Source organism: Triturus cristatus, chromosome 9 (genome assembly GCF_964204655.1).
Source record: "Triturus cristatus chromosome 9, aTriCri1.1, whole genome shotgun sequence".
Taxonomy (NCBI): domain Eukaryota; kingdom Metazoa; phylum Chordata; class Amphibia; order Caudata; family Salamandridae; genus Triturus; species Triturus cristatus.
In genome coordinates this window covers 450201638-450216868 of record NC_140592.1, presented here as the reverse complement: position 1 = coordinate 450216868, position 15231 = coordinate 450201638, and the positions used below count along the sequence as shown (strand labels likewise).

Below are 15231 nucleotides of genomic sequence, written 5' to 3'. Positions count from 1 at the left end.
GTCTGCCAGCTTATGTGGGGGAAGTGTGTTGATGCCTTCAATAATATTTATGGAGTCATGAGGGAGCTCTGTCCCCTCTCTGAGAGGATTTCTCTCCTTCACTCTAATATGTTTGTTTTGTGGACCTCCAAAATACAAATTTGCTTTGTTACCTACCACAAACGAGAATTTCTGGTCTCTTATTCAGAGGATTCGTCCTCTTGTGTAGCTGTCGAGGCTAGAACAGCAGAGGCCCACAACTTTCATCTACCGACCACGAATGTTAAAACTTATTTACATAGGGAGATTCTTCCCTCTGTGCCTCCAGACATGTGTCAAAGAAGTTGGAAGACTGGGAAAGAGTGCCTCAGGACGTAATGGTTCTTGTCTCCTGAACTGGGTTTCCATATCAAAGTGTGATAATGTGATAAGACTGCTGATGAGATTGAGAAGATCCTCAGGTATGCCCATGCATGACTAATCAAGTTCTCCTATGATGGTGCTACGTTTCTGTGGACAGAAGTTGATCAGAGCCTTGAGAATTTCAAGTAGCCTGCTGTTTTTGCTTGAAGGCCTTGCCTTTAAGACATTTGAACAGTAATATAAGAAATGTAAAAGGTAAAGCATTCAATATCAATGGTGGCCACTATTAAAGACGCCCAAACACCTGAAGCAGCTGTCTGGCCTGCACAGGGCATGGCAGGATATGAACAGCTCTTTGCCTTACTCTCCATAGCAACATCATCAAGTAGGTTTGATGTGTTTCCATTGTCCTATCACACATCCCTGTTGGGGAGGAAGTGTCGCACTTTCTGGAATCATTGATGGGAGTGTTCTCGATTCTGCACTTGATACAATGAGTTTACTTCTGTCCCTTCCTCTGAAAACCGCTCAAGCGATTGCCACTGAGCCCACCTTGTGATTGTTCCAGAAAAGAGTAATTATGATGTTTCTGCCTCAGGCGTGTGGTTCTTGATTTTGCAGAAGTTCTATTATGGTTGAAAATAATTACAGGGGATCAGGCCTTCTATGATAGATTTAAATTATGTACACAATTTCAGAGCATATCTGGACACCAACAGTCTGGATAGCTATATACAGACCTGATATCTATACATTTGTAACCTTAATTCCACAAAAACTACTGAATGGATTTACACCAAATCACAAATAGCACACCTTCTGGGTAAAAATCTAGCTTTTTGAAAACTTAAATTTATTTGAAGGGGAGCACTCCGGTTTATTCTTTAATTTCTACTTGATTGACATCCTAAGAATAGGCATGCTGCAATGGTTGACCTGCTGTCTGAACAGGTCCTGAACTGAACTTATTTATCCAAGTACTTCACCTTGGCCTTTGCGCACTGTTGCCTGAAGCTGCTTGCTTAATTGTCATTTGTCATTTATCACCATTCCATTTCAAAACTCACCATAGAGAACAATAAACTGTCTTCATGTGTTTGTTTATTTCATAATTCATTTATATCCTGTACGAGAGTTCAAACATTCTTTTTTTAATAGATTCGCTTTTGAACCAACCAAACTCTTTGTCCATCGCATCCATTAATTTAATCAACAGAAATATTTTCTTCGTTTATTTTATGCCCAATGCATTTCGGGCCCCTCTGGCCCTTCTTCGGGGGCTGAGTTTCTGTAAATTATACAAACAATGCATTATTTAAACATAAATCTATTGATGTGCACAAGGAAACACTGTGTCTACTTCTCGTTTAAATGAGCTCTACCACCCATCCCTGAATTTAATGCGACAAGAATCTTTCATGAAGTGACTTTCCAACTTCAAGCTTATTCAAAAAAGTGATCCATGATTCCTACTGAATGAACCCCTGAATGACTTCCAAACTGTTAGACTTGTTTTTCCGATATCCCACTCTATCTCTATCTTCCAAAGAGATATCATTAAGAGAAGATATTCACTAGACCTCATCTTGTTGATTGTTGAGGAACTTTCTAATGTCTTAGTTGACCTAGAATAGGAAATTAGTGAGTTGCAAAGCGCATTACTTCAGACACTTCGCAATTACAGACAACTCTTGAAGAAACAAAGCAACAGTTTTAAACACTTGGGTATCCGAGTACAATAGTGGAGGCATCAGTGGCAAGATTAGAGCAGGTTTCTAGATCCGCATTACTGGACAAACGACTGAAAATTCCACAAACCAGGGAGGTTTTTGTGTCCAAATTCTCAACCCACTCGCCTGCCATCAAAAAAATCCTATTGAACAGATGGGACTTGCTACAAACTGAACCAGATTTTGGGAACCTTTTCAAAGATCCCCCGATCTTTGCATATAAACGTTCCAATAATCATAACCCCTTCAGCGCTGCGCGGATTCCTCCGCGGTGCTGAAGGGTTCGAGCGCGGGCGGGGCCATGACGGAACGGTTCCGTCATGAGCACAGCTCAACCGATGCTCATGACGGAACCGTTCCGTCATGAGCATGGAAAGGGTTAAGGAACTTTTGAAGTCGCGTGAATCTCTAGACATCCAAGCACCGAAGGGTATGACAAAGTGCTATAACTGTTCCCACTGTAATAATGTCATCACCGGTACATTCATGTCGCACCCCTGGTCGGGTAAACCAATCAAGTTTCACTTTACAGCGAATTGCAACACACAAAATGTTATATACATAATACGATGCCCTTGTGGCTTGTATTACGTAGGAAAGACCGAAAGGACTTTACGCACTCGAATCACAGAGCACAAGAGTAGAATCCGAACCAGAACATTGAGCTCACCATTAGCAAGTCACTGGTGCGACAGACAACACACTATAGCACAAATGAGATTCAGCGTGATTGAAGTTGTACAATCACACAATGACCGAGACATGACCAAGTTCATTACCCAAAGGGAGTCTTTTTGGATTCGTCATCTGGATACCTTGAGTCACAAAGGTTTGAACGATAAAATCGAGTTTGCATGTTTCCTATAGGATTTCTGTAACAATGGGAGTTAGGACCAACAGCTATGTGTAGGTTAAGTCTTATCACCTTTTCAGACTCACTGTGATTATCTCTTTTCACATACATTCACGCATGTTACTGAGTTTTAGTTCACTCAGCAGGCTTTCATTATTTATTCTTGTACAGTTTCACGAACTTCATTATTGAATTGTATTATTTAACAGTGTGATTTTCTTATATATAACGTTGCGTTAGCATGACTTCATGTTTTATTTCATTGATATTGTTGAGCCGTCACTGCATTAGTTCACATTTAGATTACTCTTTGTTATATTTACAGCCATGAACAATGTTATAACTGCATTAGGAACTTTGCGCTGAAACTGATTATACTGAACACAGCATGTGATCGTGTTCACTACTTCTGAACTATTACTGTCAGCTTATTATTATTGCATCAGTCTTGCAAGTAATAGCATTTGAGCACGTAATTGTTGTATACAGCCCTTGTAGCTCCACTGAATTTGGCTATCAACTTTGTATGTAGATGTGTTCTTTATTTCAGTACTTGCATGAATAAGCAATGTAATTTTCGTAACTCTCTGGATGTGCATCGTTGGAGCTTGTGTAACTTGTTTATATGATACTGCCTCCGCGTTTACTCGCAAGGGTCTGATGTAGCATGAGGTTGAGCTCATCATTTCCATATTAAGCTTGCTAGTCTATTATGTTTGTATGAATCCTGTAAAGAATACTAGAGCAATGTTCTCCTGATGCATACTCCAGTAACCGCGTTGAATTTGGCAATAATCAGAATTGCATTTGGACGAGCTCACCATTATTACATTTGAATGAATAAGCAACGTAATTTTCGCAACACTATCTGCTGTTCATTTATGGATCTTGCAGATCATGTTCGATGACATTGTTCACTGCGCTTTGTGATCAGTTTGTAACTTTACTTTTGCTGTCTTTCTTTGTGTTTTTCCTTATATTTCTTCCTTTCCCCAAACATCTTCCACGCCACACTAATATTCTATAACTCTGTCTGGCTGTTATTCGTGGTTTCTTTGGTATACCTTACCACTGCAAGATGGCTGCCCTTTTACGCTCAGCCTTCACACGAGTCCCTCATCTTTGTTTATGGCGCCGGCTCGGCCTAGCCTGTTCCGGTGGCCACAACACTTATACAGCGGCACGCTTTCAGTGCTCGCAACAGCACATTCGGTATCATCGCGCTCACTGACCGCTAGAAAGGAGAGGTAAAAAAACTTTTTTGTTCTTGGTATAGTGGACAGGCAGTATTCTTGTCTATGGCTTTCTCACACAATTTCAATTTTAACGCTTGCAGACACATACTCTAGAGAATTACAGATACAGTTCTGTGTGCATTTTCCGTTTCTTTCAGGCAACCGCACAGCCACCATCATTCATTCTGTTTCGCCGTATACCACGGCATTCACTATCAGTGTCTTCAGTGCACGCAACTTTACTGTTAGTTGAGTAACACAGTGTTGTATCACGCCTGGTGAGTTGCTTTATTTTTGTCAGACTAGACCGGCAGCCTGCACGGTATAATTGTGATAACATTTTGAAACTTATTTTTTCATTTATTTCACAGGCAGTTCTGAACATTTTAAATCGTCTGGCTTTTCATATTGACATCCTTCTGTTTATCTTGAGGTAGAGCAGGTTTTGATTACACAATATTCACGGTGCTCGGGTTACCTCACACAAGGGTAATCTAAAATCTTTTAGCTTCCTACGCATTGGCTTGTGTGGCTATTCTCCCATTATCTGTTTCCTTTATCACTGGTTACCAGCCTGCATCTTTCATTAATCCACCTTATATCGTAGTATTTTTATTCCCTCTGTGGCACTAAACCCCTCCATTCTTCTATTTATTTTCATGCTGATACTTGAATGACATGTATACTGAAAAAATGTATTATATTTTGGTCGTAGATTTCCCCTGAAGAAGGGTGATAGATTCACCCGAAATGCATTGGGAACGCATCTCAAGCCTCAACACATTGTTTTGATATATCATTTGGACCATTTTGTACTACTTTGAACTTTGGAGCCCCCAGAAGTATTGTGATTAAAACACTACTTCAGAAAGAAAGCGTCTGTTCTCACTTTGGATTGTCACGTTTATTTCAGTTGCAACTGGATACAATTGTTTTCTATTGAGCACAGCTATCTTCAATCTCTTACTATTGATGTACATAATGTTTTACACTCACCTTTGAGTGTTTTCGGTAGTGCGTTCCCTGTCTGGGGCATTCTGCTCCAGTCTTCTTTTAATTTTGAATCTGGTGGTAGGGTGGAACCACCTCAGGAACAGCACACCAAGCTTCGAACTGTCTATGATTATTGTGATTATTATGTTTACATGGTAAAATAGTTGAATTTGAGTGCACGCCCAGCTGTTTTATTTACCTTACTTTTAGAAAGTAGGCATTTTCTTGTCTAACCATTCAAACCTGCCTCTGCTAGGCTGTGTGTATTCCTTTGTCTGGAGTTTGAGTGACAGGGCTGGGGAATTCCAGGAGACAGGGTAGGGTGCCCCAGTGGTGAATAGAGAGTTCTGCCTCTAGATGGGTGGGAGGAGTTGCACCTGGGATCTGAATAGGGCTGTGCCTGCTTTCCACAATGCTGGCTCCACCTCCTGGGGAGCGGCTGATGTCTCTGCCCTGCACAGTGAATGAAGAGAAGGAATCCTGTCAACAAAGTGCTCCAGGGCTGTACTTGCCTTCCACAATGCTGGCTCCACCTCCTGTGGGATGTCTAATGTTTCTGCCCTGCACTGTGAAAGGAAAGGAGAAGTCTGGTAAACAGAGTGCTCAGGAACTGGTTTGGACTGGACAAAGGCCCCTCTGCCTTCAGAGGACAAAGGATTTCTGGGTATAAATATTTGGACCCTGATCCCAAGAAATTAGATCACTTTGGGAAAACAAGAAGGACCTCTGCTGAGGGAGGAACCAGAAGAAGCTGAGGAAGAAACTATCCCTGAACCTGGGGGATTGGCCTGCAGTAGTTGCCTTACTGCCAAAGAGAGATGAAAGTAACTTTGTGTGTACTTTTGCTCAACTTGTGAAGGATCTCCAAGGGCTTGGAAAAGAGCTTGCCTTCTGCTGAAGTCTCAGGAACAACAGACCTCACCCCTCAGCTCCCCAGAGTTCTTTGGAAGTGCCTTCTGCTGTTGTTGGACCTTCTGAGGGAGTGCGTGCCGCAAGGAGCTGAAAGTGCGACTCCAGAAGGAGAAGCGTGCCGCCGTCGGAGCGGTTGTCGTCCCATCTTGTAAAGTGTGTCGCCGCTGCAGCATCGCATTGAGCGGAAGCGTCTCGCATCATCCAGGAAGTGTCTCGCAACGCTGATGAAGCGTGTCGCCATCGCAGCCATCGTAGCTGACGTATTGCACCGCATAAAGAGAAGAGTCTCGCATCGAGGAAGAAGCGGGTCGCCATCGTAGTTGTCGCATTGCACAGCATCAAGAAAAGCGCCTCGCATCCACGGAGAAGCGTGTTGCCGTCGGAGCTGCTGTCGTCGCATCACGTAAAGGGGTGTCGCCGCTGCAACATCGCATCGAGCGGAAGCGTCTCGCAAACGTCGGAGGAGAGTACCGCTGCCAAGGCCGCTGTCGTCGCATCGCGTAAAGTGTGTCGCAGCTGCAGCTGAAGCATCGAGTCTTCTCGCAACATCGGAGAAGCGTGCCGCATCTGGAAGATCTTCACGTCTTTATTTCTTTGCACCAAAAACTTCATCGCATCAACATCGTTGCAACACTTTCGTTGCCCTGCGTGTCGCATCTAAAAGGTACATTGACTTGGTGTCGCATCTAAGAACTTAAGAGAACTAAGCAAAATTCTACCATCTAAAGTAACAGTATTGGGTGTTTTTGTCGTTTAATGGTCTTGTGGTAAATCTATATAAAGAATACTTATTTTTGATATAAAACCTGTGTGGTGTCCATTTGTAGTGTTGTCACTTGGTTACTGTATGTGTTCACAAATGCTTTACATACTGCCTCTGAGAAAAGCCTGTCTGCTCGTGCCAAGCTACCAAGGGGGTGAGCAGGGGTTATTTTAGGAGTGTACCCCTTTACCCTGACTAGAGGAGAGGGTCCCTATTTGTCACAAGTGCATACCTGTGCCAACTAGAGACCCCCAAGTCTAACAACGTGCTTTCGCCTAGGTTTTGTAAGATGGCATTCGAATTTTTCCCTGGGCAGTACGATGTGGCCAGTATAGTGTTCTGTCCATGCAATGAAGTTTGATCACAAAGTCTGCTACATTTCACTTTTTCCTGCAAATTTTATCAGGATCTTAGCAAAATGTATTTACTCCCCATCATTAGGAAGCAGGGTATTTGTACTTCCCTGGCAGCCTTGGAGTACCTCCAAGCCCTAGAGTCCCCAACGATTTCTTCACATATGCTCATTTTTAAAATGTGCCCTCAGTAGGAGGAACTCAATGTCATTTTAATTTGTTTTTATTTTTTTCCCTGCATTAGTGCAGCTTCTAAGTATAGATAGCCATGCTGTGATGTTATTTATCTATTTTGCAATAAATTATCACTCGCACTTTTTCCGGTTATCCGGGCAGGTGTTTATAAAGTGGGGAGATCCCCCTTATATGCACGAAATGATGTTACGACCTAAATGCCTTTCTTAAGAAATTTCTTGTCTTTTCTGGGAGTTCATGTTTTATATATTCTAAAGTAATTGAGATTAAGGACAGGTTTTTACTATGAAATGCGGTTTTCTGCTACTTTGTGATGAATTTCTTTCTTGTAATGTGATGTATTTGCTGCATTTTTATGGCGACGAACATTGTCAAAATATAGGTTTTATACTAAACTACTCCTTTCATCTTTTGCACCTTAACACAAAGTATGTTGGTGGGATGCTTAAACCCTAGGTGCTTCCACATTCTCCTATCTATGGAGTACAGCCCAGTTTTACCCCAATGGAGCACTTGCCTGTACAAGGTGCACATAATTTCTTGTACATTCATTTTTTTGGCCAGTTGGTCATTTGAAGAACGGCCACTCGACTGATTCTTTTCAGACCCCATTTTGTCTTGCGGATGTCGAAGGCAGGACCATTACACCATCATCCTTTCATGATCCATCTGTGGAAGGACCAATGGATGGTGTTGTTGGTGTCTGCTGTTGAGGCATTCTCTCTGAGGCCATCATGGACTCCAATTTTATACAGTGAAATGCGGCTCCTGAAAAAAGCAATGTGCTAATGTAATGAACAAATTCATTTCAGCTTTTCTTCTAAAGACTTGGGGCTTAATATTAATGGCCCTGAGTGGCCAATCAGATGTCCGCTTTCATTCTTATTTATTTGTTGTCCCACTAGTATCTCAGGACCCACACAGCAAATGATAGAGTGCCCTGTCTCTCTCGAGGCTTTTAGCTCTTTTTCCAGGCCCCACCGTAGTGCCGCAGGTCCCAGATGTTTTTTTAAAGTTGTGTTTACTGAGAAGGGGAAATTTTATGTTAAGTTTGAGCCGAGTGATTTCCTGACAGGCCCAAAGTACCAAGATCTTTTGTAGTTCTAACTATAATGTTGGTGTTTCTAGGAGTTGAGTACCCATAAAATGGTACTGCGGTATCTGTGACTCACAGTAAAAACACATCTGAATTGTTGATTTTACTTTATTGTTGCATGTTGAAGATGTTTCTGCCCCATTACCCTCATAAGGGATTGCATGTAAGTGTATCTGCATCTTGTGAACTCGCAAGATTTTTTCTCTCTAAGACTTTTTGGGGGGATGGCCGATTTAACCTAAAAATTTAGAAACCATGGAATCTGGAGCAGACCATACAGGAGGCGAAGAACCTCATCATGAGGTGCAACAGTCCTCCACTAAATCCATCATCTGGCAATTTTTCTTCTCCATTCCACCTGGAGAAAAGAAAGTGTTGTTGAAAGTAGTGACATGCAATCTATGCTACAAAGAACTCAGCAGGGCCACTGGGAAGAAGTACTCTTTTGGTACTTCTAGAATGCTCAATCAAACATCTTAAAGCATGGAGCACTAACCACCTGAATCCTGTAAAGTGGAGACAGAGAGAGGAAGAGGAGGCATTCGCGTCTTCTGCTACTGTTCAGTACAAGCTGGCTACTCTGTACTACTAGAAGTACTTGCCAAACAACAAAATATCAGACCTTTGTACTCCAACATAGGTTTATGCTTCACTCACTGCTGTAAAGTTATATCTGTAGGAGAGCAGAGTTTGGCAGCTCGAGACAAGCAGGTGGCTGCACATCATCCCGAGTGTCATAGTTTTTGGAAAAAATTGTGTTCCCAAGTTTTGATGGTCTTTTATTTATTTTGTTTAGTTGAACTCCCCAAAAATTGAAAATTAACAGAAAAATAAATAATGTTTTAAAGTATGCAAAAAGGTTCTTGTTGGAACCACTTTTTATGGTTAGAAAAGAAAGAAACATTTCTATTATTATGTCTGTGTATAAATGTAAAAGTATTTTAGACTATATTTAAAGGGGAACTGTAACCTTATTTAGCATGATGGCGCACAAACATGGTGCAATGTGTTCCATCAAAGTCACAAAGAAAGTAAACATTTTATCTACCAAAAGATTTGTGTTCTTTTTCTCTACCCCAGCCCTGGTGGATTTTTCACTGCCATGCACTAATTTAGTTATCCTTGCCCCGTAAAGCAGGAGTATTTGTGTTGTGTTAATCTTATGTGTTTGTACTACCAGGCGAGCCTTTTAATACAAAAACAATGTATTAGCAAATTTGTATATGTACAGTAATAATAAGCACACATTTAAAGTTGTAAATGTATGGAGAAATAAAGCCTTTCTCCTTGTTATGCTTGCCTTGAGCAGATGTAACTACTTTTTTGGTCAAATCCCTGTGTGTACATGTAACATAAGGATTTGCCAAAGGCCGTGCGTAGCACGTGATGTAGTGCCAAGGGGTTTTGATCACAGGGCCTGACCAAAGGTTAAGTGCAGTAGGGTTGGTTGCAGGCCCTGTGTCCAACCCACCATGGGGCAACCAGCCGCCACTACGCACGTCCTATGGCCAAGCCCTGGTCTAACCTACCGTGGAGCGCCCAGCGCCCGCTTTGCACAACCTTTTGGAGATTGCTATTCTATTTATTTTGTTTTATTATTTTTGGTACTCCGATGGTACTAGCTGTGTCGTAGCAGTACAGAGGTACCTCACAAGATCCATGTTGTCGCATGGTACCAGCGAGAATAATAAAAAAAAAAAAAAAGATTTTATATACTGGATAGGGTTTACCAAAATAAGTTTAACGGGGTGGATGAACTGTATTAACAATAATTAAATCTCTCAGCTACTACTTTTAAAGTAGGACGATATCAGTTTCAAATGGATAAAATCTCAAATGTATAACAGTAAATGCCAATAATTATGCTAAAGCAAAGTAATAACTAGTATTTTACCACTTCTTTCTATGAAGGCTCATCTCCTTCTTTTTTTATTTAAACAAAAAATACCAATAAACAAATTGTTTTTAAAAGCCTGCATTCTTGTAAGAACACTGTTGTACCCAAGTTCAGTAATTGTCGGGAATGATGGACCGATTCCTTGTTGCCCTCACTTGCCCTCCACGCTTTTTCTCTTCTTTAAAGCCAGGGCAACGAAAGATTATACTGTGTGGCCAGGTGGGGATACTAGGATCGGGTCACAGACTGCGTTTCATGGGGTTGTCGCCCATTCATTTTTAGGTCTTGCCTGCGAATGCAGCGCGAAGCGCTGCTGTCGCCAGCGAGATCTATTGTTGCTGACTTGCCTCGGAAGTGGGACAGGAGATGGGCACGCGCAGGCTTTTGGCGGATTTGAGTTGGTGTACGCGCTTACAGCCACGCGGCGTGCACATCTCCTGTCCCCCTTCCCTCGCAAGCCAGCATGCAGTTTCACTTTCGTCCTCACCAGCCTCATGTATTTTTTTTTTTTAAATGCGCATGTACGCTTTAAATGTACAACATGCAATGTATTTATTTTTTTAAATGCACACGTGCGCTCCAAGCGCGGCGTGCTTTAAACGTACAGTATACCCCACTTACCAACTCTTGTGGGGACTCCGGCTGGTCACGTGTCTTCAGCGGCTCACTGCAGCACCACGCGGGGCTCCGTCTTGCTCACAGGAGCCCCGTCTGAAACCATGCGGCATTCACGAAGGCGGGGTGGGCTCCCGCCGGACTTCTGCTTTTCTTTTTTTGCCTTGTCTGCTTTGGCAGCCCCCTCCCTGGGCTGCACGATGCAGCACTCATTAAAGTACGGCGGCTTTTAAAGTCCGCACGCGCCGCTGCCACTGGGCACGAGCCGCAGTCGCAGAACACGCAAAAATTCAGTAACCGCGCATGCGCGGGCTGCCCTCGACCTCCCAGGTCTCTTTCCCGGCCCGGATATGGAGCTGCTTTCTGGCGGAAGAGGCTCTAGTAACTCATTTTATTTACTTTTTTTTTTTACTTTTGGGTTCCGCACTTGTTGATTTGAAGACGTTTGGTGCTAAACCATTAACTGTAATTTAGTGTGCTGGGTTTCAAAGACCACAATACGCAAAGAGAGACTCCTTATTAGGGTGCATTTGTTGATTGGAGCTGCTAACCTGTCTGTTGTGGCCTGCTTGGAATTATCTATCCGTGTACTTGACGCCTTGGCTTTGTTGGTGCAGTTTTCGCAGATTTCGGACAGCGGATGCTCCGGGTGGGCTGTCCTTTAAGGGAAGCTTTGGTGGTTTAGTAATCGTTGATGCAAGCGAGCACTCTCTCTGCTCCTTATTGTTGGCCTGATTTGCTGTTGGCAAGTGACGTTCTTGTTTAACTTTGTTTGCAAAGTTGTGAAGCTTGTCATGTTAGTGACAACACCCGTTTGCTGGTAGCTCTCTCTGCGCCTTGGCGCGCTACTGGTTCATGCCCAGAGGGAGTCCATGGCAGTTCCTGGCCGTGTCTGCGAGAGTGCCCAGTTGGCAGGAAATTACGTGATAAGGGGTGAGATCCCCGATGAATGATTGTGCACTGCAGCCCACTCTCCGACACAGGGTGTCACTCACGGCTGCTTCTGAAGTGGGGAGGGGGCACTAAAAAGAATTCTGCCGACACCCAGGGCGGTGAACACCTTGTGCGGGCCCCCTGGCTGCGCCTGAACCCCTGTGTAAAAGGCGGGGTGCAGTCCTCACCAACCGTCCTACTGACGCCAACCAGTGCAGCATGAAGGGCGGCTCAGGTCCCTCCGGCCAAAGAATCTGAGGTGGAGCGCTCATCCGAGGCAGGAATGTGCCAGTTCGCACTGGAACAGGACGAGCTCTCAGCAGCTGGTGTGAGAAGAGAGCTTCGGATCCTTGTGGTCGTGAGGACTAAGTGCACCGGTGCTGTGTGGCCTTAAGGACTGAGAGCACCAGTAATGTGTAGTCCCAAAGAACCAAGTGCACCGGTGATGTGTGGTCCGAAGGACTAAATGCGACGGTGCTATGTGTCCCTGAGTACTGAGAGCGCCAGTGATGTGTGGCCCTAAGGACTGAGTGCACGGGTGCTGTGTGGTCCTAAGACCGTTGTGTACCAGTGATGTGTGGAATGAAAAATGAAACGGTTCATATTTCACTGCCCTGCATATAACTGCAAGCAAAGGTAAATTCCATCTAAAAGAGAATCCGTTTTATCGTTAATTAAATATTTAGAAACCGCAAAAGCGTTCACATTTTTTTTTTACTCCAAAGAGCAAATGTATACCTAGCGTCTTCATGTTTTTGCATAGGTTTATGAGACATCATTCCCCGAGGTCGCAGCTTCTTGTTTTCTTTCTTCTAAACTCATTTTGCATTACACCATTTGATTAATGCTTCACAAAGGGAAAAGAAAAACAGAAACATTTACAATGCCAATAGCTCAAAACAATGTCATTGCGAGACCTATTGCATTGTAAATGCTTGTTATGTTTGGGGTGGGGAAGGGATCCTCGAGTTCCAGTGTCTGCATTCTTAGACCTTTAATCGCCATCCCATCATACAACTCACTGAAGCCTCCTTTGCATCCTATGTATGCACTTTTAGATGGACCTAGAAATCACTTGAGTCAGAAGCTGAGTTGTAGTGAGGGTGAGGCCAGCCCCAGTTGATGGCCATTAAGTTGTAGAAATACTGAAATTGTGCAGAGGAAAGAAACAAAATGCTTGTGGATGTCTTAGCATCATATCTCCAAAGTCGGGCAAATTTAAATCTACTCAGTGTCTTACTACTGTGCCTCCGTTTGCTTTCCTTTACAGATGAGTTTCACAGGTGTTCTACTCAGAAATTCTACCCCCAGACATATGTACTTGTAAAACACAGCAATACAAAAAGGTGCATAATATAAAATAATACAATATATAGGTTGGGTTCACAAAGTAGTGAAGGTGAGGATGGACTTTTACATGAAATGCTAATGTATCAATTGGAATGTATATTAAGAGAAGCTTAGGATACAGGTTTGGGTAACATTGACAGTCAAATTGATTTATAGTGGTTTAAATGTCAGTTGCTTCTTCGTAAATGTTATTAAAAATAACAGGAAACAAATTATTTTGTGGATATTCAGTAATTCAGGTCTCTTTGTTTTAGTGAGAACCCTCCTGCTGATCTAACTGGAAAAGTATATCAACTGGAAGTCATGTTGAAGCAGCTTCACACTGACCTGCAGAAAGTAAGTGAGCCAGTGAAAAAGTGTTTAACATTCCCTCCTTACCAGTCCACGACACTACTCTCCTACTGGCACACTCTGAAGTAACCAAAATTTAACACATAAAGGTGTGCAAAATCACAATGCATGAGTAAATGTAAGGGAATCTACTCTGTTATTTTGCTTAGAATATGGCTTAGTTACCTAGATTAGTTGGACAAAATGTTTTACTATTTTGATATTTTAGGCATAGCTAATTTGTTTGATCTGCGGTGATGATCAATGCATAATAGTCAAATCTCATAACTCAGGCACTTCATTTGCTTTTCTGCTAGCTCAGTATATATGGGATCTCTGGACTAATATTTGAGTGTAAGACTTTAGAACCATGGTGCCTTTTTCAATTTTCCTGTCTTTAAACTTGCTCTTTGCCTCAGAAAGTATGTGTGTGCAGTGTTTCTATCTGGATAGAGACTGTTTACTGTCTTCTAAGGATCATATCAGCACAATACATAGAGCATTTGGTACAGCCCTCTTCAGTAGTTTGCTTGAGTGCAATATCTTTCAATTATTATCAACTCACTGTGGTGTTTTCCAGGCTTACATGTTTTTCTGCAGTTACTGGCAAAGGAATACTTGTGACAATACTTTGCTCAGCCCCGTGGCAGATAAGCCAGCTTTCCTTAGTGTGCCACGAAATTCTTTGCTGTTGTGGTGCTGTAAGGCTTAAGGCTGTGCTTTTTCCCATTTCTCCAGGCTCTGGGACACAAAGTCTTTCCACAAATAGCTTCCTCCAACTTGTCCTTATCCTCTTTTCCTATGCTATCCTAGGGCGATTAGGAACGTCCAGTAAATCATGTTTTTGTAATGTTGTTTCCTCAATTCCAGGAGAGGCACAGCCTCCTTCCCAAGTAGGTTTCTTTCAACACCCGGACAAATCTATTGATGCCCTAGGAGTCTACTTCTCCATGTGAGGAGAGCTATTGTCCCATTATCCACCACTCTTAGGAACTGCACCAAGGAGGAGAGAGCAACAGATCTTCCATTGTAATCTTTCAAGTGTTTCTTCGCAGCTCCAGAGGTTAACCCAGAGACAGAGCCAACACTATTTCTACCTAGAAGTTACACGAAGGAAAACTGCAATATTCTACACAGCAGTGTAACTTCTGGAATAATATGATTTACTTAACACATTTCTGCATTTGCTGCCTGGAGCTGCAAAACAGTGTTCGACTTTTTCTTGATTGCGCTGAGTTACTTGTCATTTTGGCATGCAGGGAGATATAGAATGTGTTTCAGAATATTCGGCTTCACCTCACTGTCTTTCATGGTTAGTCTTTTGTGCAACCGGATTTGATCAATTCGATCTTGCAGGAATGTGTTGTGTGCTTGCTTTCTTCACACTTGATGTAGCAAAATCCTGGGTGTGTGAGGGCACTTATTCCGAAAGGAAGGACTTCCCCGTCCACCCCCTTTCTCACCGACACTAACAGTGTCCAGTTAGGGACTCCTTGAGTCACCTCGCTCTCCTTTCCAACCCTCCTCTACTAGGAACTGCATACCATTTTTCTTGATACCCAGCAAAATACTTGCCATCATTATCAATCAGGGCAACTAAGCTGTAGTTAGCTGGAGATGATCTGTTGCCACCC

At 42.8% G+C, this 15231-nt stretch overlaps 1 protein-coding gene across 2 annotated transcripts in view; it reads left to right on the top strand.

Annotated features, from left to right (window-relative positions):
• SIPA1L3 (signal induced proliferation associated 1 like 3) overlaps nucleotides 1–15231 on the top strand; it is a 657587-nt gene that overhangs the window by 634436 nt on the left and 7920 nt on the right. For both annotated transcript variants that reach the window (XM_085625340.1, XM_085625341.1), the window contains exon 21: nucleotides 13522–13603. In XM_085625340.1, coding sequence (XP_085481466.1) covers nucleotides 13522–13603 — 82 coding nt within the window. The remainder of the gene's footprint in view (nucleotides 1–13521; nucleotides 13604–15231) is intronic.